Genomic DNA, 25,169 nt, shown 5'->3' with positions numbered 1-25,169 from the left:
TCTCTCTCTCTCTCTCAAAAATAAACATTTAAAAAAATTAAAAAAATAGAATTGATAAGCCTCTAAGGAAAGTGATTAAAAAAAAAAAAAGAGAGAGACAAGATACAAACTACCAATATTAGGAATTAAAGAAGTGATCACTACCTAGTCATTAAAAGGATAATAGATATTAGGGGTCCCCACACCACACTTAGTTTTGATAATTAGCACTAGAAAAAGTCAAAGCACTCAGAAAAACTGTTATACTCACAATTACAGTTTATTACAGTGAACAAATACAGATTAACATCAGTAAAGGCAAAATGCACCTAGTGAAGAGTCCAGAAAAAATCAGGTATAAATTTCCAGTGTCCTCTCCCTGTGTAGTTGTAAGGACCGCACTTAACTCTCCCAGCAACTACCTATGACAACACATACAAAGTACTGCCAACTAGGGAACCTCATCTAAAACTTGTTGTCTAGGGTTCTTATTGGATCAGTCATGCAGGCATGGAACACCCACATGACTGACCTTAGCTACCCAGTCTCCAGTTGCTCCAGAGATCAAACTGATAAAGCATGGGCTAGGAATTCGGGTAAACAAAAACAGGCCATTCACCATAAATCATATTGTTAGCAAAAGCCACATGATGAGCACAAAGGCCCTAGGTATTTAGAGACAATTTTATCACACAGGATATTCCAAGGGTTTAGAGGTTTTCTCCAAGAAGCCAGTCAATGGCCAGTCCTCTGTTTGGAATGTGCAGGGTTTGAGCATCACAAACCCTCTAAATGAACTCTTTACTGCACAATAACAAAATATTATGAACAATTTTATGCCAATACAGTCAATAACATAGAAGAAACAAATATCTTGAAAGAAAAACTATGAAAAGTCACTCAAGAATAAATAATCTGAACAGCCCCTACATCAATCAAAGAAATTCAATTTGTGCTTACCTCACACGTGGAAATTTCAGATGGCTTCACTGGTAAGTTCTACAAAGTAGAATTTATATCAAAGTAATGTAAGTCTTCCAGAAAATTAAAAAGAAAAAGTATTTCTCATTTGGTGAGACCAGCATTAACCTGATCCCTAAACAAGGCAGATACCACACAAAACAATTATACACTAGTATCCTTCATGAACATATGCAAAACTTCTAAACAAAATTTTAGCCAATCAAGTCCAAAAATATACAAACAGCATAATATATTATGTCCAAGTAAAGTTTATCCCAGGATGCAACAGGCCTGTGTAACACAGGCCAATCAATGCAACTCACCATACTAAACAATCTAAAAACGAAAAATCCTATTATCACTTCAACAGACCCAAAAAACGAAAAATCCTATTATCACTTCAACAGACCCAGAAAAAGCATGCAAGAAAAATCATTACTGAATTCTGATAAAAGGCTTCAGCAAACTAGGACTAGAAAGGAATTTCATCAGCATGATAAAAGGCATCTAGCAAAAAACCTAAAGGTAACACAATATTTAGTGAAAAACTTTATGCTTTTCCCCTAAGATCAGAAACAAAACAGGGTATCCGATCTCATTTCTTCTATCCAACATTATACTGATGGGTCTTGGCCAGTGCAATATGACAAGAAAATAAATAAATGGCATGCAGATTGGAAAGAAAGAAATAAAATTGTGATTTGCAGACATGATCATCCATGTAGAAAATCCAAAGAAATCTACCTGAAAAAATTCTGCTGTAACTAATAAGTGTGTTTCTCATGATTGATCAACAAACATAAACCAACTTTATTTCTATATAGTAGACACACACGCACACAAAATTGAATATCGATTTAAAAGTGCTATTTACAAAGGAGCATGCTATTAACTACTTGGGGATAAATTTGACAGAAGATGTGCAAGATCCATTTACTGAAAACTGCAGAATACTGTTGAAATACTATTTTAAGGCTTTATTAAAAAATAAAAGGGCATATTGATTCTTCTCAACCTAATTTTAGTTTTTTATTTACTAACCAATGAGTCCATGGGTGCAACTAAGCAATAAGTAATAAATGGGGTTAATATTATTCACCATCACAGAAATTCATAGTAGAAAGGAATCTCAGAATACAGGAAATGTGGGGATGTTTAATCTCAATACTTAACTTGGAAAGGTTTAGTCTTTCAGCATTTATCTGAAGGCTCAGTAGGCATCAAACATTCTGTAACACACTTGGTGAATAGAAGATGCATCCTCTGATCTTATGGAGCTGTTACCTAACAGAGGGAAATAGAAAATAAACAAGTAAACAAACAAATGCAAATTACTTAAGAGTCGTAATTAGTGCTATTAAAGTAAAAGACCACGGGAATAGGAATGTCACTGAAAGTCTAAGTGGACATTCAAGTCAAAACCTGAAGCAGGAAGAATCAGCCAGACAAGGGAAAGATTATTATGGCCAAATAGAACAGCCTTTGGGAAGGCCCTGGGTAGAACAGTAGGGGTTTGGGGAGAGCCTGGCATACTCCAAACCTCTAAAGAAAGTCAATTTGGCGGGAGTATAGGGACTGTGGGGTAAAGGGAAAGATAAGCCTAATGGTCACTTAGGAGAGGTAGACAGGTGTCAGATTGTGCAGGCCTATGTAAGAACTGGTATTTTATTCAAAGCGCAACAAGAAGCCATTTTATAGTTTTAACCAGGCACACACATTAGATTTTCATTTTTTAAAATATCCTCTCTAGTTGCTCTGCTAGAGAATCAATTGGAGGGAATATAGTGGTCTAGGTTATCACAGATGGCTTCCTCTGGCCATAAACAAATAAAACCGGTGAGTAACATATAACATGTTTTTATTTAAAAAATATATATATACGTGTGTATATATATATATATATACGTACGTATATGTATACACATATATACATATACGTACATGTATATATATATATATACACACACACATATATATATATACATATACGTATATGTATATATATCCTAGAACTTAAAAGAAAGAAAAAAAGATGTAGAAAGCAAACCCCAGGGGGACTCTACCTGAGTATAAGTGCTGGGTGTTGGGATTCCTATACACATTTGAAGGCAAGATCACTGAAATAAGGGTTCAGAGCCTGGAAAGGATGATCCATGTGAAAACAAAGGATTAAAAAAACTCAGCCCACTGCTCTACAAAAGCAGTAGGAAGCCTGCTGTTAACTATATATGTAGTTACTATACAGAAGAAATATATACATGTATATTTTAAGGGCACCTACAAAAAACTGATACCTGACCCCTGGATCATACACAGGGGAAAAGATCCAAATTTATATCACAAGTTGAAAAAATTACTTTAAATTTGACTTAAAGCAACTGAAAGTTCTAGCACCCAGCAAAATCAATCTGTAAAAACAGTCTCTCAATCCAAGATACAGAGGATTTTCATAAAACAAAAAACTTCTTTGAGGCTCAGCTCCCAATTTACATAACATTTGAAGAAAACAGTCACCATGAGGGAAAGCCAAGAGAAACAACAAACAAGAGTTAGAACCTTGTAAACTGGAAACTGTAATTTTACAGAGATGTTATTTTTACTATAATCTCACTCTCATTTTGGTTCTTATTCAGGGCTGACACAAACCTCTTGAAGTGCCATAATTTCCACCTCTATTAACGTTATTGAGAATTCTGGAAATTCACCCTCAGCTAAAAAAAAAAAAAAAGTTTATATATAAAAGCTAACAGGGGCCTACAAGGTGCTTTGTTTTTATTAGATGAAACTACATGGCTGATGCTTGTAAATGGGAAACTGAATAACCATTGCTACTGATCCCCACCTGCTAGAAAATCTGTACCTTTCAAGTATGTAGTCTATGTTCCAAAACTTGATGATCTTTCTCGCCAATCCTTTTGAATGGCACTTTAATTTTTAAATGTGAAGAAAAATGAGTTCACATTTAAAATGAAGAGTTTGTGCACTCTTAAATTTCAGAAATTTTTAAGTTTAAAAGTTCAAAGGTTACGAGAGGAATTCCAAATACCCTTCACTTTCTAACTACCTATCTAAACCTGAAATACCGACTCCAACTCTTTTCTTGGTACGGTATTTTGTCTACTTCATTTGAGTTTGCTTAAAAATATTGGCACACTAAAACCAAATCACACTCGGGATTTTGCAATATAAGCCAAAATAATGCTTTTTTTTTTTTTTAAACGCATTTTTAGTGATGAGAAACATGAAAAATGTAATAACTGATCCCTTTTAAATCGTCCCATGTCTATGTATTCTGACAACGCTTGCATCTTGGCGTTTGAAATCTTGCTTAAAATGAGAAAACAGAAGCCCAGAGAAGTGCTCAGGATAGAACCACAACACTGAAATCAGGACTCCAAGCGAGAAAAGCCTAGTATTTCTCCATACCCCAGCGCCGATACTGTTTTACCATGGTCTCCTCTGAACTTAAAACTGATAAGGAATCATTTTTAAGGGGAAAGACTTAAGCATTCCTTAGATAGGCTACAGGTCTTCGAGAACCATTCACAACACATGGAAACAGCCCACAATCATGGGAGACAGCTATGCAGAGAAACCCTGCTGAACATGTCTGCTCCCTCCCCATTGTTATATCCCGGCCCTCTGAAATGTTTCTTCACAATTAGAAGCCTAAATCCGAACATTCTCTGGGGTCAGTTCGGAGGACAATTCCAGCGCAGTTTTGAAAAGACCCCCCAGGAGCCCCGACTCGCACCCTGCCAGACCTAGCGGGTAAGGGGTACCGCCCCCGTGACTTCCCCGAGGACCCCGGAGGCAGGTGCGTCCGCCCTTTTCCGCCGCCGACTTGTAGCCACTTCCTAACTGCCTGTTTATCTCCATCCTCATCCGCGTCGCCAGTCCCTCCCTTATCTCTTGAAGCGATTAACCGAACGAGAGCAGGAGACAGGGAGAGAGAGCAGACTCGGCTCGGAAGACAGGAATGTCGGAGCGGCCGAGCTTTCCCTAGGCCGGCTGTCCGGCACCGCCGGAGGCAGCTCCAAGGGAGCAGGACCCCCGCAGCAAGCGACGGGGGCCTTGTAGCCAGAGCTCGACGCGCTGATTGGTCGGTCGCCGCGGCCGGGAAGAACCCGGATGTGACTGGGTAGTCGTGTTGGCAGTCGGGGCTCTGAGGTGTGGGCGTTCTGGGGGCGCTGGCAGCCGAGGCGGATGGCGCGGGGTTGGGCCGGCTTCTCTGAGGAGGAGCTGAGGCGACTGAAGGAAACTAAAGGTAACGGGACGTGCCTGCAGAGGTTTCCTCCTTGGGTCTCTAGAGGGGAAGGGGCGGGGCTGCAGCTTTTGAGGGGGTAGGGGGCGGGAAAGAGGGTAAAGTGTTGGTGTTTGGGGAGGGAGCTCTAACGGGAGGAGGGCATTGAGGGGTTCCAGAGGTGGGAGCCTTGGGAGCCACAGCGGGAGGGGCGGGTCCAGGGGACTGGGATCTTTCAGGTAAGAAAGTTCCGGAATCCACTTCAGGAATTTGACTTTTCCCGTGAAAGGGACGGGACTTGGGAGAGGAAGTGAGCCTACTGCCTCGGCGTCTCTTGTGGGAAGATTGCTGCCTTAAGTCCACGGCTGGAGGGTTGGGGTTGGGGTAAAAGAAGGGGGAGGGGCACACACCAGCTTCGAATTGTGATGAATGTATGTATGTAAGTTGACAATGGTTGGGAACAAGGGAGTACAGGGATCTGAATAAACGCAAAACGACGATGCTTTTCTCAATACATCTGGAGTCTTGCATGCACTTCTGGTTGCCAGATGACTTTTGAAATTGTAACTCTTGAGAGTCAGAAAACCAAGACTTTTTGAAAGGTTAGATGTGAAATTATACCTATTGACTGTTGTAAGCTACAAGGTGCCTCCCCCGCTGGCTTTGTAGGGTAGTTATTGGACGGACTTGTACTATTTTGTTTTCTTTTAATGAAGGAATGAAGTTTACTGTTATTTGGTGAGAAACCCTTGGTGATATAAACTGTGAATGTAATGTCATGAAATTCTGTATGGTGATCCTGGTACTGCACACTCCTTCTGTGAGTTTACATCCCTCTTAGTACCATAATGTATATACTTTGGAAGAAAATTCAGTAAGCCCTGGCATGCTTTTTGTTAGAGTTTGTGATCAAATTGGATGTTGTTCAGGTAAGTCTGCATCTTTAGCGTAGATGTAAAAATAAGGCCAACAAGTGGAAAAGGAAGTAAAGTAGGAATACAGGACCAATGTAGATTATACAGATGGAGGAAGTTTTGACTGGTCCAGAGGCCTTTAAAAACCATATCATAAAAGTTATACTGCGGTGTGTAATTAACTATCAAGTTTTATTAATCTCAGTTTTTTGCTCTATGTTTTGAACATCCATTCCCATATTCGTATGTACAGAGTACAAGTATTCCTGTTTCGGGTCTGACCCAAAGTTAGAGGCATCAGCTTCTGTATTTTGCATACTAAAGCTACATCCATGCTACATACATAGTACATACTATGTAAGTACATCTACATACTAAGATGAACAAGGCATCATCCTTGTATTCAGAGAACTGATAGTCTACTGAGGAGACAAGCTATAATGCAATGTGATAATAGATAGTTTACAAGAGCTTGTTAACAGAGCTAGCAGGAACTTGACTCTGCTGGGGGTTGGGCGGAACTTGGGAACATTTCACAGACATTATGTGTTAGTAGAGGTGAGTTTGCCAAGGGAAAGAAGACTTAATATAGACTAAATTGTAACAATAGATTCATTTTGTGGAAGTACATTTCTAGATATCTTTACAATTTGGGAGAGAGAGGGGTTGGAAAGACCTTAGCTTCAAGGCCTATAATTTCGTAGTGAGATGTTAAAGCATAGACACCAACCCCTAGTCTATGACCACCATGAGTAAGAGAACACGTTAGCATTTTTGTACTCTCATAACCAGACACAGTGATTGGCTTATAGATCTCCTAGCTCTGCCTCTAAATCTTTTTTGCCTTGGATTTCTCATGTGTGAAAGTAGAGGAGTTGGATTTTTCATTTTTAAGACTCCTTCCAGCTGTTTTCCAACCTTAAAAATAGAATTAATCCATGAAGGTAGAGTTGGTTGCCAGCAAAAATAAGGATGACCGTACTCTAGAGAAACCCCATGTGCACATTGGGAAAAATCAAGAATGTTCTTTGCATTCGTATTTATAATACTGAAAAGCTGGGAACAAACCAAGTGTTCATTAATAAAAGTGGATAAATAGGGGTGCCTGGGTGGCCCAGTTGGTTAAGTGTCCAACTTTGGCTCAGGTCATGATCTCACGGTTTGTGAGTTCAAGCCCCTGTGGGGCTCTGTGCTGACAGCTCGGAGCCTGGAGACTACTTGGGATTCTGTGTCTCCCTCTCTCTCTGCTCCTCCCCTGTTCATGCTCTGTCTCTCTTTCTCTCAAAAATAAATACACGTTAAAAAAAATTTTTTTTTAAGTGGATAAATTGTGATACAGCCATTCAGTGGGCCAGTATAGAGCTAGTGGGAATATATGAACTATACCCACATACATTAACATGTATAAATTTCATAAATATAATGCATGAGAAGAACAAGTTACAAAAATACATACAACCTGATATCATTTGTAGAAGGTCAAAATCATACAAAGCAGGTATATTCTTCTGGGAATATAGGAAATCAAAATACCCAGTACTAGAAAGGGGGAATATGATCAGGAAGGGGCAAATACGTAGGAAATTTTAAAAGTATTGGTGATAATGAAATCAAGTTGAGACAAGTTATGCTACAGTTAACAAATAGCCCTAAGATACCAATTATTTAAAATAATAAAGATTTATTTTTCTTTATAGCTTCATGTCTAACATAGACTGGCAGGTGACTCTTCCACATAGTCACTCGTCATTGTGTTTTCATGTTGTCATATGGGAGTTCACCATGGCACGAGGAGAAAAAAGTTGAGACTCGAGCATTGGCAATTAAATGCTTCCATCAGTCAATGATAGATGTCATTCATACTTTCATTTAATAAAAGCAAGTAATATGATTTGGAGGGCAATAAATACAATTATCTTGAGTGTTCCAAAAGAGAGGATAACATGCCTATCTTTAAATAGCAGTTGTGTCTACTCTAGCCATGTTTTATTTTTTTAAATGTGACTGTTTTTTTTTAATAATCCATACAGGTTGGATGTGTGTCTGTAGCAAATACATGTATTTGATGTGTGACTTATAATAAAAAATAAATTTATTTCATAATACAAAAATTGGAAATAGAAAAACAGTGCAACTACAATGCTGTCAATGTCTAAAGAAAATATTCATGAGTTCTTTCTTTATTCTTGATACTAGTTCTTTTCCAGGTATATTATGAATATGGTCTCTGATAAATATCTTCTCCCAGCTTGTAACTTGTCTTTTAACATTAATCTTTTGATGAACAAAGTATTTAATTTTAATATGGTCAAATTTGTACACATTTTCTGTGTCTTCACTTAGTACCCTACCATGAGGTAGTAGTACCCTTCCATAAGATGTTAGTCCTTATATTCAATTAAGCATCTTTAAGAATCATTTTTGTTATAAGCTATATAGATTCAAAACACTGTATAAAGCAATGTGTTTCTAATAAGAGTTTTAAAATGTTGGTTTGACATTTGAATCCTTAATCCATTTGGAGAATGTTTTGTTTGTTTTTATATGGTGTGAAGTATGGATCTGATTTTACCTTTTCCATATAGTTTTTTCAAGTCGATTTATTGAATAATTCCACCTTTTGCTGTTGATAGGCCATGCTATCTTAGTCATATACCAGTGCTTCATACACGTATGAACCTGTTTCTGTGTTCTTTTGTTCTATTCCGTTGGTCAGTTTGTCTATTATGCACCAATACCACACTATTTTAAAGCTTTATAATATTCCTATGGTCTCTATTCTGTTCCATTGGTCTATTTGTCTATTCTTTCACGAATGCCCACGGTCTTGATTACTGTAGTTTTATAGTAAGTCTTGAAGCCAAGTAATGCCAGTTCTCCAGTTTTGTTCTTTAATATTGTGTTAGCTATTCTGAGTCTTTGGCCTCTCCATATAAACTTTAGGATCATTGTGTCAGTATTTGCAAAATAAGACAGGATTGAATCTTCTTTTCATGAATATAGAATATCTCTCCATTTATTTCTTTGATTTCATTATCAGAGTTTGTGGTTTTCTTCACAGATCTTGTACTTTCTTTTCTTAGATTCATTCCTAAGTATTACCTTTTTTTTTTTTTTTTTTTTTTTAAGTGCTAATGCAAATAGTATCATGTTTTTAATTTTAAACTCCACTTGTTCATTACTGGTACATAGGAAAACAGTTGACTTTTGTATATTAATCTTGAATTCTGCAACCTTGCTATAATGGCTTATTAGTTCCAGGAGTTTTTCTATTTATTGTTTCAGGCCTGATTTGTTTACTGTTTTGTTTATTATTTTATTGTAGCATTTTTAATCTCCTGTGCAGTTTCTGTGAAAAGCAAAAGAATAATTCAACTAGTGAGTGTAACCAGGAAGTAAGCTCAATGGCATTTTCTTTTGGTGTACATAAAGATCAGTAGTCAAGAATAAGTTCCTGTCTCAAGATAGAGGAGGTTACTTTGTGTTCCTGGCTAAAGTCAACAATAATAACATTTTACTTGCGATGGCACATCTATGTTTTAAAATATTTTACCTGTCTCATTTAATCCTTACAGCAACTTCATGAGTTAAGTAGAGCAGGTAAATTTTCAACCCATTTGACAGTTGGAAAAACTGGGTTATGGAATAATTAATTGACTTGTCTACGATTATTGAGCTGAACAAAAGCTGTGCCAGAACTATGACTCCAGAGCTTTTAATTCTCCTTTGGGAGATTTAAATAATAGGCTTGTGTTGCTTCATGGGTCAATACGCAGAATTTTAAAAGCCCTATTTGAGTTAATTAATAAGAACTTACCACAATTTCACTTCCCAGGCATTTTATAAACAATACCATTTACAGTTCTTATTAAATATAGTATGAATGTGAGTCAAATTCTCCAGTACTCTGCCTTACAAGGTTAACACTGGTTGGACAAACCAAGAAGTATAATAGGGGTATTATTTATTTTATAGTGCTTTTGTAAAAAAAAATTCTCCCTGTTTTCTCTTCCTCTATTGGTTTGTTCAGGCTGCTGTTAAAACTAGCTGTATACATTGACTCATGGCTAGCTAACTTTGGGGAAACAACCTTGCACTGCTCTGGAAGATGAAAGCTAACATCTGAGGGTTAACTAGCATTCTTAGAAATAAGAGACTTCATTCAGTTATACTTTATGTATAACATGTACCTATGTATCAAACTGGCTTAAGATCTGTTATTTAAGAAGAGTGCAGCCCATTTGTAACCGCAACCACCATTTTATTTCAGGAGAGCAAATAGAATCATAAGTCAAATTTAAGACCTATTAGAGAATTCATTTGTCTGCTTTGCTTGGTCAGATTAATTGCTTAGTCAGTTATCAATTCAAGTTGAAAAAGAAACCTTGCTTTTTATTCCGAGGCTTAACTCAACAGACAAATGGACTTCTTTTAAGCTCAGTTTTGAGTTGGGATAGTTTTTGTTAAATATTAAGAGTATGATTATAGAAGAACTGTCAAAAATACTACAGGAAGATGGCTGTTTTTCCCTGGGTTTTAATGGTAGAGAAGGGGGAGAAACCCTGTGGAATTATTATTAATGTTAATGCTTTATTTTCTTAGAGAAATTCTAATTATTTGTTGCTCACACAAAGGAATTCTCCTCTTTTTCACATAGATCCATTTGACCCACAGCGGCGTCTCCCTGTGAAGAAAAGTCGACAACAACTTCAGCGAGAAAAAGCCCTTCAAGAGCAAAGCCAAAAACTTGGACTTCAAGATGGATCAAGCTCAGTACCTCCAGAGCAGCTGCTTTCTGCACCCAAACCAAGATTTAATACTCAAAAACCACACTCTTCTTCCCCTGTTCCTCCTAATCCTCTTACACTCACTTCTCCTGTTGGTGATGGAAAACCACAGGGGATTGAAGGTCAACCAAGGGAACCGGGACTTGAGAATTCCCATGATAGTCACAAAAACACTGAGGTCCTACCTCCAAAGCCAGATTGCAAAATGGAAAAAAAGAAAGTGGAATTGTTAGTAAGTCTATATATCCCTGAGACTTTTTTCCATTTTACCTTTTTTTTTCCCTCCACTGGGCTTTGAAGAAATACAGTTTTAACATTTTCTCTTTCATATTCTAACCTAGAAACATCATGAATAAACTATTGAAGAATAGCTACCACCTAAATATGTTGTAAGCCAGTCAGTGTTGGGCATTTTATATGTTTTATGCCATGTAGTCTTCATAGCAGCCTTATAATACACGTTCATTATTTTCACTTGACAGATGAGATTTCTTGGACTCAGAAAAGATGCTTTATTCCCAAAGCAAATACATAGCTTAATAAATGGCAGAGTTGAGGTTCACATACAAATCTTTCTGGATCCAAAGTGTCTGCCCTTGACCCTCACTAGAAGCAGTTCTTACATGCATAGTGCTCCCCCTCATCCCAGATCGAACCCCTTCTTCAGCTTCACTCCATCTCCACTGGCCTGGAAAAGGTTGTTTATGAAAAGATAGGAAGGGATGGTCAAAGAAGAGTGTGTAGGAAATTGAGAGGACTGATAAAACAATTCAGCTACATCATTAGATTTCTTTTTATTCTTTATTTAATGTGTTTATATTAGAAACCACCTCCAGAATTTAGAAACAGTTTTGTGGAAATTGCTGTTCTATGTAGGACTTACGAATTCTTCTCAGAATTTTTATCCTATACCTTTTGTTTTGATATCCACTCGTATTTGTTTCCTCCTGATTTATCAGGTTGCCATTTGTTTCTGTTTTCCATTTTCTGAGTCTTTCTATTTCGATGTAACTTACGATTTCTCTGATCCAGGTTCTGTACTATGAGTTTAAAGTGTTTCCTGGCCCACCAGGGGTTTACAACCAAGAAGTCATTTTTACAGGAGATCTAAAGCCATGTAAATTATGAGAGCAACATTGAACAAGTGCATTTTTTAAAAATTTTTTTAATGTTTATATGTTTTTTGAGAGAGAGAGATAGTGTGAGCAGGGGAGAGGCAGAGAGAGAGGGAGACACAGAATCCGAAGCAGGCTCAGGCTCTGAGCTGTCAGCACAGAGCCTGACTTGGGGCTCGAAACCACAAGCTGTGAGATCATGACCTGAGCCTAAGTCAGACGCTTAACTGACTGAGCCACCCAGGCGCCCCAAACAACTGCATGTATTTAAATGTCTTTAAGTGTAGTTTACCAGCAAAGGCCTGAGATAAGTAGGGGAGGGTGGGTTTAAATTGAGTTGGATAATTTAGATTGAACGTTGTTGGGAAAATAATTTTTTTTTTAGATACTTGGGAAAATTTTCATAGACATGTAATCTCAGGAACTGTCATTGAAAAGGAGAAATTGGAGGTTGCAAGAAGGGGAAAGGAAAGCTGTATCCTAGAGAATGCTCAGAGATGACATCTCCCTTCTCTGGAAGAGGCAAGAGCTAAGCCAGAGAGTAGTAGAGAATTAGGGAAATGAAGAAGGATGTGGAAGCTGAGAATTCCTACCTAGCGAGTTCCCCCATGCAGTAGAATATCACCCAGGCCTCTGGAGGAGAGATGCCCTTACCAAAACAATGGTTAGAGAAAACCCACATGTCAGGATTGCAGCCCATTTGGGGGAGGGTGCTGGCTGGGCTGGACTACTGCAGTAGTCAAAATGAGAGAGGACCAGTGCCTGTACCAAGATGGAGACTCTAGGAAGGGAAAGAAAATGATAAATTTGGAAGTGGTTAGTAGGTCTGAGAATAGAGATTTTTGACACAGTGGCCATAAGAAATGACAATAATAGGAATAAATAGCTTTGTCGTTACTTTGAGTCGACATCAAGTTCTTAAATTTCTGGGAAATTTTAATATACTTCTTTCAGAATTGGACAGATTGTGGAGTCCAGTATTCAAGTCTTAGCTCATAGTGTTTCACTCTCTTTAAAAATGTCTCAGAATGGAAAGAAGTGAGCAAATTGAAAAAAAAAAATGAAATAAACATTGGTTATTGTCTTGAGGGTGTTAAATGGTAGAGACTTTCATTATAGAAAACTCTAAAAGATATGACATTTGCTACATGCCAATTAATTTTGTTCTCCTGAAACATTTGCATATAATACATAATTAACTTACACAACTTTCTTTGTACTCCTAATAAATGCCACAGTACTCTGGCTTCCAGTTTGTGGCTTCCTAGATTATATACATATAATGGATTTCAAAGGGCCAATTTATGTAAGACTTCTTGACTTCAAATGATAATCTTTGTTCCTATTAGAACAAAATAATGGGCTGCAGATGGGTTCCTTTTAAGAGGGCTTTTGAAGGAAAATATACATAATGTGGTTGATTAAATTTTATACATAGAGGCCTGAGACTGGTAAGGTGTGGCATGGGGTTTCTGAAACTCATTTTTATACTCCGCTCCCTAGGCAAGAAAAATCTCGTTGGGAAGTCCTCCAAGAAGAACAACGGCTTATGGAAGAGAAAAATAAACGTAAGAAAGCTCTTTTGGCTAAAGCTATTGCAGAAAGGTGAGGCATCTGAACTAGGAGAGGTTGTTTGTAACCTGCAGTCAGTTCTGTCATGTTTTATGTTTATTTTCCCTTGTCTGTTCTGATAAGTTGATATTTTCTCTACAACATTCTTTTAAAAAAATTTTTTAAAGTACGTTCTATGCCCAGTGTGGTACTTGAGCTCACAACCCGGAGGTCGGGAGTCCCATGCTCTACCGACTGAGCCAGCCAGGTGCCCCTCTACAGCATTACTTTTAAGGCTCACTAAAATAATTCTCCTTTATAAATGGTACAGAAATTCCAGTGTTAATTCATTAAGGAGGACTTTGTAAGCATAGATTATACCAAATTTATTTGCTATAAATAAATTACATTCTAAGGGAGCAGTGAATAGCCATCGATGACTCGGGGTCACCATTATGAGTACTCTGCCATACTGTGTGCGATTCGATTTTTCTGTCCCTCCTGGTGTCGGTTTGTCAGCAGTTCCTTTTCCTTCACTGCATCATGATGGCCTCCAGCAGCAATGTTCCCTTTTGAGCCACTTTCCACCCCTCACCCACTCTTTCTGCCCTTTTAGTTTGTGCTTTCCAGTGTGCTATCGCCTTAGGAACCCACCCAAACTTCGTCAGTGAAGCAATGATTGAGAATAGTGAGAATTAAATGCAAGCAAGTTTTCTTGGCATTTACTTCTTAGATCTCCAGAAAAGCCTGGCAAAACTATTATGTATTGAAACTGCCGTGTGTATCGGGGAGGGGAAGGGACAAGGATAGAGAGAAAGGCAGGTAGGTAGAAGAGTAATGGAGAATTTTATCTGTCAAAAGGATATATGTATTTGAAAATGATTTCTCCCCCCTCCAGCTGGTCCCACTTGATTTGCATGAAACAGGAAATGTGCAACTTACTGAACTTAGGTTTCAAGAAAAAACCATGATTATTCAAAGTGAAAAGTGATTTTTGAAAATCACTTCAGTAGTCTTCAGTTTAGAAGTGGTTGGAGAGGCTGTTCACTAGGGATTTTATAAAAGGATTTATAGGTTCAGCACTTGTTCTTGATGTGCTTTTGGTTTAAGACGAAATAGTGATACAGGCTGAAATGTGAGAAAACACACCATGGTTAGATTAGTGATAAATGCACCAGTGAAGTCCTTGAAGTAAAAGAATCATACTGTTAATTCTGTGGGCAGAAAACAAGGGGAAATGCATAATGGAGTAAAAATCAGGAGAATATAAGTTTTAAGATAGCAGTTTTCTGTGGGAGTTTTATTCTCCTGTGAGAATGGGTGTGAAATTCTGAAGTGAGTGAACTCAGATTAAAGGCTTTTGTATCTGTGTATTCTGTTCTTCAGTGTGTACTGTGTTTGGGGTGCTGAGAGGACTGAGCTTAGATGTGCTTTTAAGCTGTAGTCTTGCCTAAAACACAGGAATCAAAGCAATAAAAGTTTGGGGGAATGAGTCCTAGGAATGTTCAGACCGAATAGACATGAAGAAATGGTGTTTAACGTAAGGGTCCATTCTTTCTGTCCACTAAGTGTCGGACAAATGAAAGTGGCCTGAGCAAGAATTTAAGGCTAGAAATTTGGAAAGTTTTTTTAGATGTTCTGTATAAAGAGAATATAGATAACGTTCTTTTAGTGCTTATTCTCATCCTCGTGGAATGAATATAGAACTATAAGTGAACTATTGGTATTTTGAAAAATCTTACTCTTTGTGTATGAAAATGTTATATACTAATAGAAAGCTTAGAATAAGGGAAAATAGCACAAATGCAGTCTTAGAGATATACCAAAATTTTACCAGTGTTTATTATATTTTGATTTGTGTTTTTTTTCTGATTTTTAAAAATTATACATTATAATCCTATCGTATATATAGTACCATATATATAGTTGGTTGCTTTTTTCACTTCTCTTGCGTATGGATACGTGATTTTAAAATGTTTTTATTTTTCTATTCATTTTTCTAGATCTAAAAGAACTCAAGCAGAGACCCTGAAACTAAAGCGGATCCAAAAGGAGTTACAAGCTTTAGATGACATGGTGTCAGCTGACATTGGGATCCTCAGGAACCGGATTGATCAAGCCAGCCTTGAGTATTCATACGCTCGGTGAGTTGAGAGAACTCTGAATCAGGAGTGAAATTTCGGAAGTATTTACTGCTGGCTGGGCCAAGGGCTTTCATCTGTGTCATCACTTAAGCCTCATAACGGTCCCATCAGGCCATCAGGTGCTCTGTTTATTCCTGTTTTGTACTAAATCCAGTGCCTGTTCTTATTGAAGTCTTCCTTCACTCTGGCCTACTCTTGTTCTTGTTAGCGCATTTCTTGCATTATTTACTTACGTTTTAGTCTTTTTTGCTAAACCATCAATCATCTGTATAATGCTTGGGACTCTAAGAGTCTTAATGACTTGCCCCCAAATTCTGCTATTTTAACACCAAGTCTGTACTCTTTCTGTTAAGAAATTTTGATGATCTGAGATGGTCCTTAGAGATGAGCCTAGTTCTCATGTCAATTTTCACCAAAGAAAGAAGATCCAGCTTTTTTTTTTAAAAAGGCTACAAGTATTTTAAAGAAAATACCACTCTGTCTTGAAAGCTTGAAGTTTTTCCTTTTTTTTTTTCTTTTCAATTGTATTCTGCCTATAATAGTTAGCTATCATGTGTTTCCTTGGTTTCAGTCATTGGCATTTTAGAGAAAAAAAATCATCATGGAATATTTTAAAAATGCATGAACACATGTAAAGAATTACATGAACCTTGCAAGCAGATAAAAGGGCAAAAAATTAAGTCCAATTTCAGGGTTTTCAGTCCTTCCCGCGTTGCTTTAATCATCCCGGTTTGTCTTTTCTCACAAGGGAATGCTGTGTTAATGACTCAGTTTTGCATCTTTCTCTGTAACACTAGAAATCCATCCGAATGCCTCATTAGTCCAGGGTAAACCACAGCAGCAGAATGTTTATAGAACAGTTTAATAAAGCGGAAATGCTTGATTGTGTTTTCAATTCACCGTTTATTAAGAAAGAGGTTTGTGGTGTCCTTGTGATTTTTGTAATTGTTGTTTGACCACATGCTATTAGACTTAATGGGCTGCCTTTATTAATTAACTGCTTAAATTAATGCCATCAGTAGCTGATAACTGGAGGTTCCTATTTCTATTAATAAGGACATTAAGGAGGTAACCAAGATTTTATTAAGATTAAACTCAGCCTAGTTTTTAGCATATGTTATTCTCTGTAACTTAAGTTTACCAGAGGAACATTCTTAGGCCTTTGTAGACCTTAATATGAATAATTCAGATTATTCTAGATACCTCAACCGAAAATCATTTGATTATGTTTTAATTCTGTCCTGGAGGAGACTGGAGAAGGATACATTTGTATATTGAACATTATATAAGAAATGTCATAGTTTTATTCTTCGGAGAGCCACAAAGAAAGTGGGTTTACTGGTTAAAAAAGAAAACATCCGATCATATAAAATGTGCTTAATGAAACTTTAGTTTCTGTAGGAAAAAAATTTGACATAAATTTTTATATTTCTTAAACTAAAGATGGCAATTTCTCATGGTACTGATATTGGCATAGTTGTATGTGAATATCCATATTTGATGTGTGAGGCTATTTTTAAAATCCTAAACTCTTGAGGTAAGTCACAGAGAAGCCATAGACAGTTGTGACTGGGACCGGCATCATACCTTGTTCGTGCATAAGATTAAGATGTTTTCTAAATTTACATCTGCGGTTATTGAGAGATTAGAGATTGGTGATAACAGTATTGTGATTTAGATTTCTACTGGTAGCCAGTCCCCACGACAGTCCATCTCTGTGGGAGATTTCCTTGACTTCTTTTTTTTTTTAATAAAAATTATATTGTAGTTTTATAGTACCTGGTACAGTGCTGTGTCCACAAAAGGTTCTTGGATACAGAATAGGCCAGAATTTGCTTTAAAATCGGCTTCCGTAGAACAGCATTAGGGTAGACCCCTCCAAGGAGACCAGAGCTTCTGGGAGCCAAACTGAGAGTTATTGCCACTATTCATATCTGTGACTTCAAGGATGCTGTATGCTGCATAGACCAGCTTGTAAAACAAGAGTGGATGTGTGTAGAGCATCTCTTTGACCCCTATTGTACCAGGAAGAACTAGGAGCACTGTTTGCCATCTGTGTTTAATAGACACTCCTGTTAACATAGACACATACACGCTCATATACATATGCACACATGTACATAAATGTGCAGTCATTTTATGTCTAATTTACAAAAGTAAAAATAATGATTGTGGAAAACAACTTCATTAAAAAGTTTAATAAGAATATAAGCATAGCAGTCCTCTTTTTTTCAAGTAATGTTTGGCCCCCAACATTAAAAGTTGAAAGAACAGTTACATCCTTTCACAACATAAGATGGTACAGGTACTTGTAAAATACTGTGTGATCAAGTTTGTTCTGTTGAAATTATTAACTCTATGAGAGTAACCTTGCCTTTTTGTCCTTAGATACATATTTTTCATTCATTGGTTCTGAGTTTGAGAAAATTCACCTAGGATGTGTTTTCTGAAGTCTCATACTCTTGAGATTTCACGCACGTGATCAGTTTCACTATCTAGAACCTAGGTTGTCTGTTTCTGCCTTGTATTGTTTCCTAGGGTTGACATAACAAGTTACTACAAACTGTGTGGCTTAAAACAACAGAAATGCATTCTCTTACATTTCTGGAAGCTGGAGGTTTGAAATCCAGGTGTTGGCAGCATCAGTCTTCCTTCAGAGACTTGAGGGAAGAATCCATTCCTTGCCTCTTCCAGCTTCTGGTGGCTGCAGGCACTCCTTGGCTTGTGGCTGCACCGCTACCTTCTGTGCCTCCGTAGTCACATTGCTTCCTCCTCTTCTCTCAAAACTTCCTCTGCCTCTTTTTGTTTTAATATTTATTCATTTTTGAGAGAGAGAGAGAGAGAGAGAGAGAGAGAGAGCGCGCGTGAGCGGGGGAGGGGTAGAGGGGGGAGGACACCGAATCTGAAGCAGGCTCCACGCTCTGAGCTGTCAGCACAGAGCCCGATGCAGGATTCGAACCCACAGACTGTGAGATCATGACTGGAGCTGAAATTGGATGCTTAACCAACTGAGCCACCCAGGTGCCCCCCTCTGCCTCTTTCTTAAAAGGACACATGCGACTGTATTTAAGGTCCCACTGGATAATTCAGAATAAACTCTTTTCAAAATCTTTAACTTAATCACACCTTTTGCCCTGTAAGGTAATATTCACAGGTTCTGGGGATTAGGAGGTGAATATCTCTGGGTGGTCATTTTTTAGCTTACCACAACATTCGTCTTTTGATTTGTCTAATAGCTGCAAAATATCTTCATCTGTCAACTTTATTTTGCCACTGTGGCTAGAAAAACTAATTCTGAACTGTGTTCAATGAAAGCTGAGAACAGATTACAAATATCGTGTTTCTAGTCCTTTTTTATACCTTTTTAAAAGGTGACATAGGGGCCACCAAGGTGGCTCAGTTAAGCATCTGACTTAGGCTCAGGTCATGATCTCACAGTTCTTGCATGGTTCGAGCCCTGCATCTGGCTTTGTGCTGACAGCTTGGAGCCTGGAACCTGCTTCGGATTCTGTGTCTCTGTCCTCTCTCTCTCAAAAACAAACATTAAAAAAAAGTTAAAGATGATGTAATACTTTGGATAACACAGTAAGGCAGCTAAACAGTGATTTATTTTACTGTAAACAGTGATGATTTATTTCACTGTGGCATCATCCTTTAGGTTATTCCATCATTCTCTGTTTTCTTATTAATCTTTTTTCTGCAGAAACGAGAATAATTGGTGAGTAATGAAGAAATAATGCCCAGGGTGATAAAATGGCAAAATGTTTCAAGATACAGGAAAAATGCTATCTCAACAATCCCGTAATGTATCTCAGATTTATAAGAGGGTCCAATGGGCACATATAGTAATTGCAAAATGTAGTTTTAGTCTATCCTTTAAAATACTAGTAGTTTTTCTGTTTGTTCTCTGGAAGACTTCTAAGAAAGGATAAAAACCTTTATATGTTGATACTTACAAAGAGGTAGAACTCAGAAAAGGAACCGAAAACTAAAAGTAGATTGGTGGAACCTAAGGGAATGCCGAGAGTTAATCATTGAATTCTTAAAAAATTTCAGGATCCCCAAACCAAGAGACAGTTTCTAGAATTCTTTAAATAACATTCATTAAATCACTCAGTGTCCATTTAAAATAACAAAGTAATTCTGTGAATACATTTCCAGTTCAATTTGTCTTCCTGTATTATGTATAATGCTCTTATTATTCTGTCCCAAAACATGTCATCATATTCTGATTTGGTATTATCCACCTGACCCTCAGGCTCATAGAGCAGTTTGTGAAATTAATCAATATTTTAAACATAAATCACTCTGTACAAGAATATATATGCATGTTTCTGGCCAGAAGAACTTTAAATAAATAAACAAAATGCAAAATCTTCAGTGATTTATCCAGGGTGAAAGATCAATGGAAACCTAGGGACCTATTTGCGAATTTTAATTTCAATTCAGCATTCATGAGCCCGGTCAGTAAATCTTTACTAACTGACTTTGGCTGGCTGAGGGAGACCACAGGCCACAGAAAGGAGGTTTGAGTCGGGGTAGGGGACAAGGTATTCATATACCTGTAGAGAATGTTGTCAGAGCTTTTAAGCTTGATGGAAGAACATTCTTAAATAGGATATGTTATAAAGTATGGAAAGCAGGGATTCACATGTCCAGCAGAGCTCCTTTAGGATAATTCTTTTAACATAGAGGGTAATTGAAAAACAGCTAGTTTTGTCATTCTTATATTTACTAGATGACAGTAAAAAAAATGAAATATGATAAATGACCATGATGTAAATAAGAGTTTTCAAGTATAAACACCAGGTCCTTGAACTTTGCCTAATTTTAATTTTAGATACAGTACATGTTTATAATGATACACAAGCAATGCATTTCAATTCTGGTGCTCTGAAGACATTCTGTTTCTTGAGTGCCTACCAGGCACTGGCCCTTGTTTATCCGGTTTAATCCTTAACACTCCTATGAAGTGTCCTATACTCTACTCCTATTAGTATCACCATTGTACAAATAAGCCAAAATTCAGTTGAATATACTGTCAAGGGTCACCATACTGGAATTTTCAGACATTGCGCACATATTCTCCAGCCTCTTCCTTCAGAGCCTATCTGTGTTTTGTATTCCGGAAGCTGACCCTGGGGCATACCTGATTAGAACAAAGATGGGCTGCCAACTCCAGAACATTTAATCCATAAACTAAATAGGGTTTCGTGGCATGGCTGGACACTAAGAGCTCTGTTTAAACTGATAACTAGCCAAGGTAAGCCAAGCCAAGTCCTCCTCCTGGAAGTGGAGCTCTGAGAAATTGGAGTGAATTTGATGTGGAGCCACAGCTGGTGGCCATATTGGGCTGTGTGATTGGAAAGCCAAAATGAGAGAATTAAAGAGAATAGCTTTTGATTCTGATGACATGCCTGGGAGATTGCCTCGTGTATCCTACAGTAAAACCCACTTTTCACCCGAGCTAGCTTGACTGGGTGTCTGTCCTTTCCATCCAAAAAAGGCCTTGACCAGAACAGGTACATACATAGTAAATGGCAAAGGCAGGTTTTGAACCCTGGGTTTTCTCAAATCAAAGCCTTTCAGTTTTTTCATCACATTTCAAGACAGAATCTTGTGTCAGGAGCTGTACCTGTTTTTGTGTTGCTGTAACTGTAGTACCAGAAGTTACTTCTCTCTTTGAGTTGATGTGGGCAGTCATAACAGCAAGGCAGCAAGGCTTTCACAACTGTTAGTGGCTTTTATAATTCATTGACGAATGTGGGCCAATCTCTTTTCCTGATGAAACAAAACAAACAATTTGTGTGGAAAACCAAAGACCGTGAACCAATGTATGATAATTTTTCTTTTTGTGTCAAGCTAATACAAAATAAGAGAGATCACAGAGAGAGAGTGAACAGGGGAGGGCCAGAGAGAGAGGGAGGGAGAGAGAACCCCAAGCAGGTTCCACACTGTCAGCGCAGAGCCCAACGTGGAGCTCAAACTCACAAACCCTGAGACTGTGACCTGAGCTGAAATCAAGAGTCGGCCACTAACTGACTGAGCCACCCACACGCCCCAGAATTACCTTACTTCTAAGACAGGCATTGCGTATCTGCAGAGTTTTTGTGTAAATAGATAAAATACCCTAATCAAAGTCTAACAGTCTGTTGCAAAGTGGAGAGAGAACAACTTAACGCAGGCATTCTCAACCGGGGGCAGTTTTGCCCCTTGGGAGACATTTGGTAACATCTGGAGACATTCTTGGCTGTTACAAGTAGTGGGTGCTACCAGCTTGTGGGAGAAAGCCAGCGATGCTGCTCTGCATCCTACAATGTACAGGACAGCTCCCCCACGACAGAGTGATATGGTCCAAGGGGTCAGTGCCAGGACTGAGAAACCTTTCCTAAACCCGGCCTGAAGTTTTTCTGTTCTTACTCGATGCTTGCTTCTTGCCTCACCTAGTATCATTTACATTCGCCTTGGACCCACCGTCCATATCCTTCTCCACCAAAATATTTCTTCCTTTTCTAACCCATTGATCAAGAGGTACAGATTTTCTGCTTTTCACTTCTCTAACTTTTTACCTCTCCTACATTTTAACCAGCTGTGTGCTGGAGCCAGGCTGCACCAGTTCACCAGGGCCAACGTCGTGTATCTCTTCCCAGTTCTGCGTTCAGCTGCGCCACATGGGCAGCCTGAAATTGGCCCCGGTGGTGGTAGTGTTTGTGCGCCAGAAATCGACAAGCACTGTCCCATCAGGGCTCTCGCTGGAGCCCCACTGGAGCTAGTTTGCACTGAGTTAGCCTTCAAGCACAGCTTCGGAAAGAGGACATGAGTGCAGAAGAACATGCTTACGTTGGGAGGGTCCAAGTGTGGATGTTGTGGAAGTTTCAGCAGCGACAGCCTGGCTTGTCTAACATGTAGAACAAGTGTTCACAAAGTATCACTATCCATATCTTCATTACGTCTTTCCAATTCTGGAGCTTAATTATTGTTTCTAGAACCTCCTTTGAATATCTTCTTTAGTGGAAAACCAATGGACCAATCTGTGTACCTGTCCCCACAGGAAGCGCTTTGACAGGGCGGAAGCGGAGTACGTGACGGCAAAGCTGGAGCTACAGCGCAAGACTGAGATCAAAGAGCAACTCACTGAACACCTCTGTACCATCATACAGCAAAATGAGCTCCGCAAGGCCAAGAAGTTGGAGGAGTTGATGCAACAACTGGATGTACAAGCTGATGAGGAGACCCTGGAGCTTGAGGTGGAGGTGGAGAGATTGCTGCGCGAACAGGAAGCCGAAGCAGGGAGACAGATGGTTCATCTGGAGAGGCCACCTCAGCCTTCTGGGGAGAGTGTGACTTTAGGATTTGCCAAAGAGAACAGAAATCATCGAGACGCAGCCGCTTCTCAAAAGGTAGATGAACGGTGTGAAAATTCCAGTAGCAATCCCCTTCTGAATGCAGACCAAAGTCAAGAAGTTAAAATTACTGTAAAGGACATTTCAGCCGCTCTGACCACATGAAGTGCCAGAGTTTGTACCTTGCGGCTGGTAAACGTCTGTTGTGGATTATGCCGTGAGCTCTGATAAAACGGTGTTAACTTTGAATCCGTGGTTAGTTTCAGCAGAACATGTTTGACATTCTGAACCCTCGCATTATGATTATTTGATATATAGGCACACGTTCACCTTGATCCAGGGCCAGGTCCTCCTGGTGCACTCTTAATACCAGGTGGAAACAAACCGCCTAAACAGACGGAAGAGACGCTACACGATTGAGAGTGTGTTGCACCAGGTAAATCTAGAAGAGTAAGATGGAAAGTGATACTTGACACCTAATCAGACTCCTGTGACTTTTCCTAGGAGAGGTGTTGACGATGAGATACCTGTTTTATGTAGTCCATAAAGACATAAAAATTAGCATGTGAAAGAGACAGAAGGAGAAAAAACTAACAGAAGTGGCATATTGAATTGTCTATTGGATCGTGGTCGAGCTGCAAAACCCAACTTGGAAGCTGCAGTTTAACAGAAGGAACCAGACAGCTTCAGTAACATTTTCGTCTTCAGTTTGCCTGTTAAATGGCTTTAACTTACAACCTGAGTTTTCATTAGTTGCTACACACACACACACACACACACACACACACACACACACACAAATACACCATTAGCATGCATAATTTTACTGTTAATGTATTGTCTTTTCTTTAATCAGCACATTGATTAAATTTAGACAATGAAAACGTTTCTGTAGTGAGGCTAAAATAATACAGAAAATCTATTACTACTATTGATTATCAAAAAAAATTGATATATTTTCTTTCTAAAGTTGTCTGTAAATATGTGTTGTATACGTTGGATATAAATTATCCTGTCATAAAGCATTTAAATTGTCCAAATGGTGATTTTAATAGTCTGTTAATTACTATCACTTCACTAATACTTGACCACCACATTGTGCTATATGTGAATATATAAATAAATACTGTTGTTTTGTCACAAAATCTGTGAATTTCACAGTAAATTATGATCTATTTATCAGAAATTCCAAAAGTGCAAATACTAAAGTCTTGAAAAAAACCTATTATAAAAGAGAATAAAGACAAATGTAATATTGTATTTATAATACTGTCGAAAAAGTTGGGGACATCCTATTTTTAAATGAATTTGAGGTTATTCATGTGGATGAGCTGTGTATTTTTATGTTCTGTAATTTGGGTTGAAATTATAGCCTTCCAGTGCTGACTTCTCTGAACAGAAGCATTTACATAGATAGTTGTGTTTTTATTTATGAATGACTTTCATAAAAACTAAAAGCATCATTGTCCAATACTCTTATTTTTCTAAGGAATAAACAAGTCTGATACACCCATAACGTGGTCTTCTGTTTACTCTTAAAAATGTTCAAGGCTGCCTGGGTGGCTCAGTCGTTAAGCATCTGGCTTTAGCTCAAGTCATGATCTTGCAGTCCATGAGTTCAAGACCCACATCTGGCTCTGTGCTGACAGCTCGGAGCCTGGAGCCTGCTTCAGATTCTGTGTCTCCCTGCCTCTCTGCCCCTACCCCACTCATGCTCTATCTCTCAAAAATTAATAAACGTTAAAAAAATTTTTTTTTAATGTTTCCAACAATTTAGTATGTATCCTGAAGTGTTACATGGCGGTCATGTATTCCGTATCTCTATGTGGTAGATACAGCCGTCTACTTTTATATAAGCCTCTGTTAAGGACAGTTCATCATTAATGAGGTTCTGTAACATTCGCTTCATACAGGTAGCCGCAATCTAATTCTCTGTCGAAGTATTTATAAGGTATACAGAAAAAGGAGAACCATGAAATAAATGAATTCGAAGGGACCTCACAGGTCATCTGATTTAATTCTCTCGCTTTACGGAAGAGGAATTTGAGAGGCTGAGATTTCACTTACGGCATGTTGGCCAACTGGCTTCTCTTAACTCAAGTGCTAGTAACGTCGCCATTCTAAAACTCT

General features: G+C 38.3%; 1 protein-coding gene and 1 long non-coding RNA gene across 3 annotated transcripts; one reads left to right on the top strand and one right to left on the bottom strand.

Annotated features, from left to right (window-relative positions):
• Positions 1-2,077: 2,077 nt before the first annotated feature.
• Positions 2,078-5,002, bottom strand: LOC109252229 (uncharacterized). Its single transcript, XR_002073894.2, has 2 exons — positions 4,697-5,002; positions 2,078-2,226 (listed from the first exon to the last, which is right to left on the bottom strand). It is a non-coding gene; the product is annotated as an uncharacterized LOC109252229 (long non-coding RNA).
• Positions 5,003-5,045: 43 nt separating this feature from the next.
• On the top strand, positions 5,046-24,555 carry GORAB (golgin, RAB6 interacting). Of its 2 annotated transcripts, XM_019424521.2 has the most exons (5): positions 5,046-5,209; positions 10,757-11,114; positions 13,505-13,606; positions 15,556-15,696; positions 22,748-24,555. In XM_019424521.2, the coding sequence occupies exons 1-5, from the start codon at positions 5,149-5,151 to the stop codon at positions 23,202-23,204; spliced, it is 1,119 nt and encodes a 372-aa protein (XP_019280066.1). In that variant the 5' UTR covers positions 5,046-5,148; the 3' UTR covers positions 23,205-24,555. The 2 variants fall into 2 exon arrangements, with proteins under 2 accessions (XP_019280066.1, XP_019280072.1); XM_019424527.2 differs by lacking the exon at positions 5,046-5,209 and having other exon boundaries at positions 11,001-11,118.
• The last annotated feature ends 614 nt before the right edge of the window (positions 24,556-25,169 follow it).

This window comes from Panthera pardus, unplaced genomic scaffold (assembly GCF_024362965.1).
Source record: "Panthera pardus isolate Hobbes unplaced genomic scaffold, ASM2436296v1 HiC_scaffold_21, whole genome shotgun sequence".
Taxonomy (NCBI): domain Eukaryota; kingdom Metazoa; phylum Chordata; class Mammalia; order Carnivora; family Felidae; genus Panthera; species Panthera pardus.
The sequence above is the reverse complement of the archived record's forward strand: the minus strand, read 5'-3'. Positions and strand labels throughout refer to the sequence as shown.

Bases quoted from the DNA above. Each gene is read 5' to 3' on its own strand.
- GORAB (XM_019424521.2), top strand. From the start codon at position 5,149: ATGGCGCGGGGTTGGGCCGGCTTCTCTGAGGAGGAGCTGAGGCGACTG. The intron at 5,210-10,756 runs GTAACGGGACGT...TTTTTCACATAG, and splicing joins GCGACTGAAGGAAACTAAAG to ATCCATTTGACCCACAGCGG. The intron at 15,697-22,747 runs GTGAGTTGAGAG...CTGTCCCCACAG, and splicing joins CTTGAGTATTCATACGCTCG to GAAGCGCTTTGACAGGGCGG.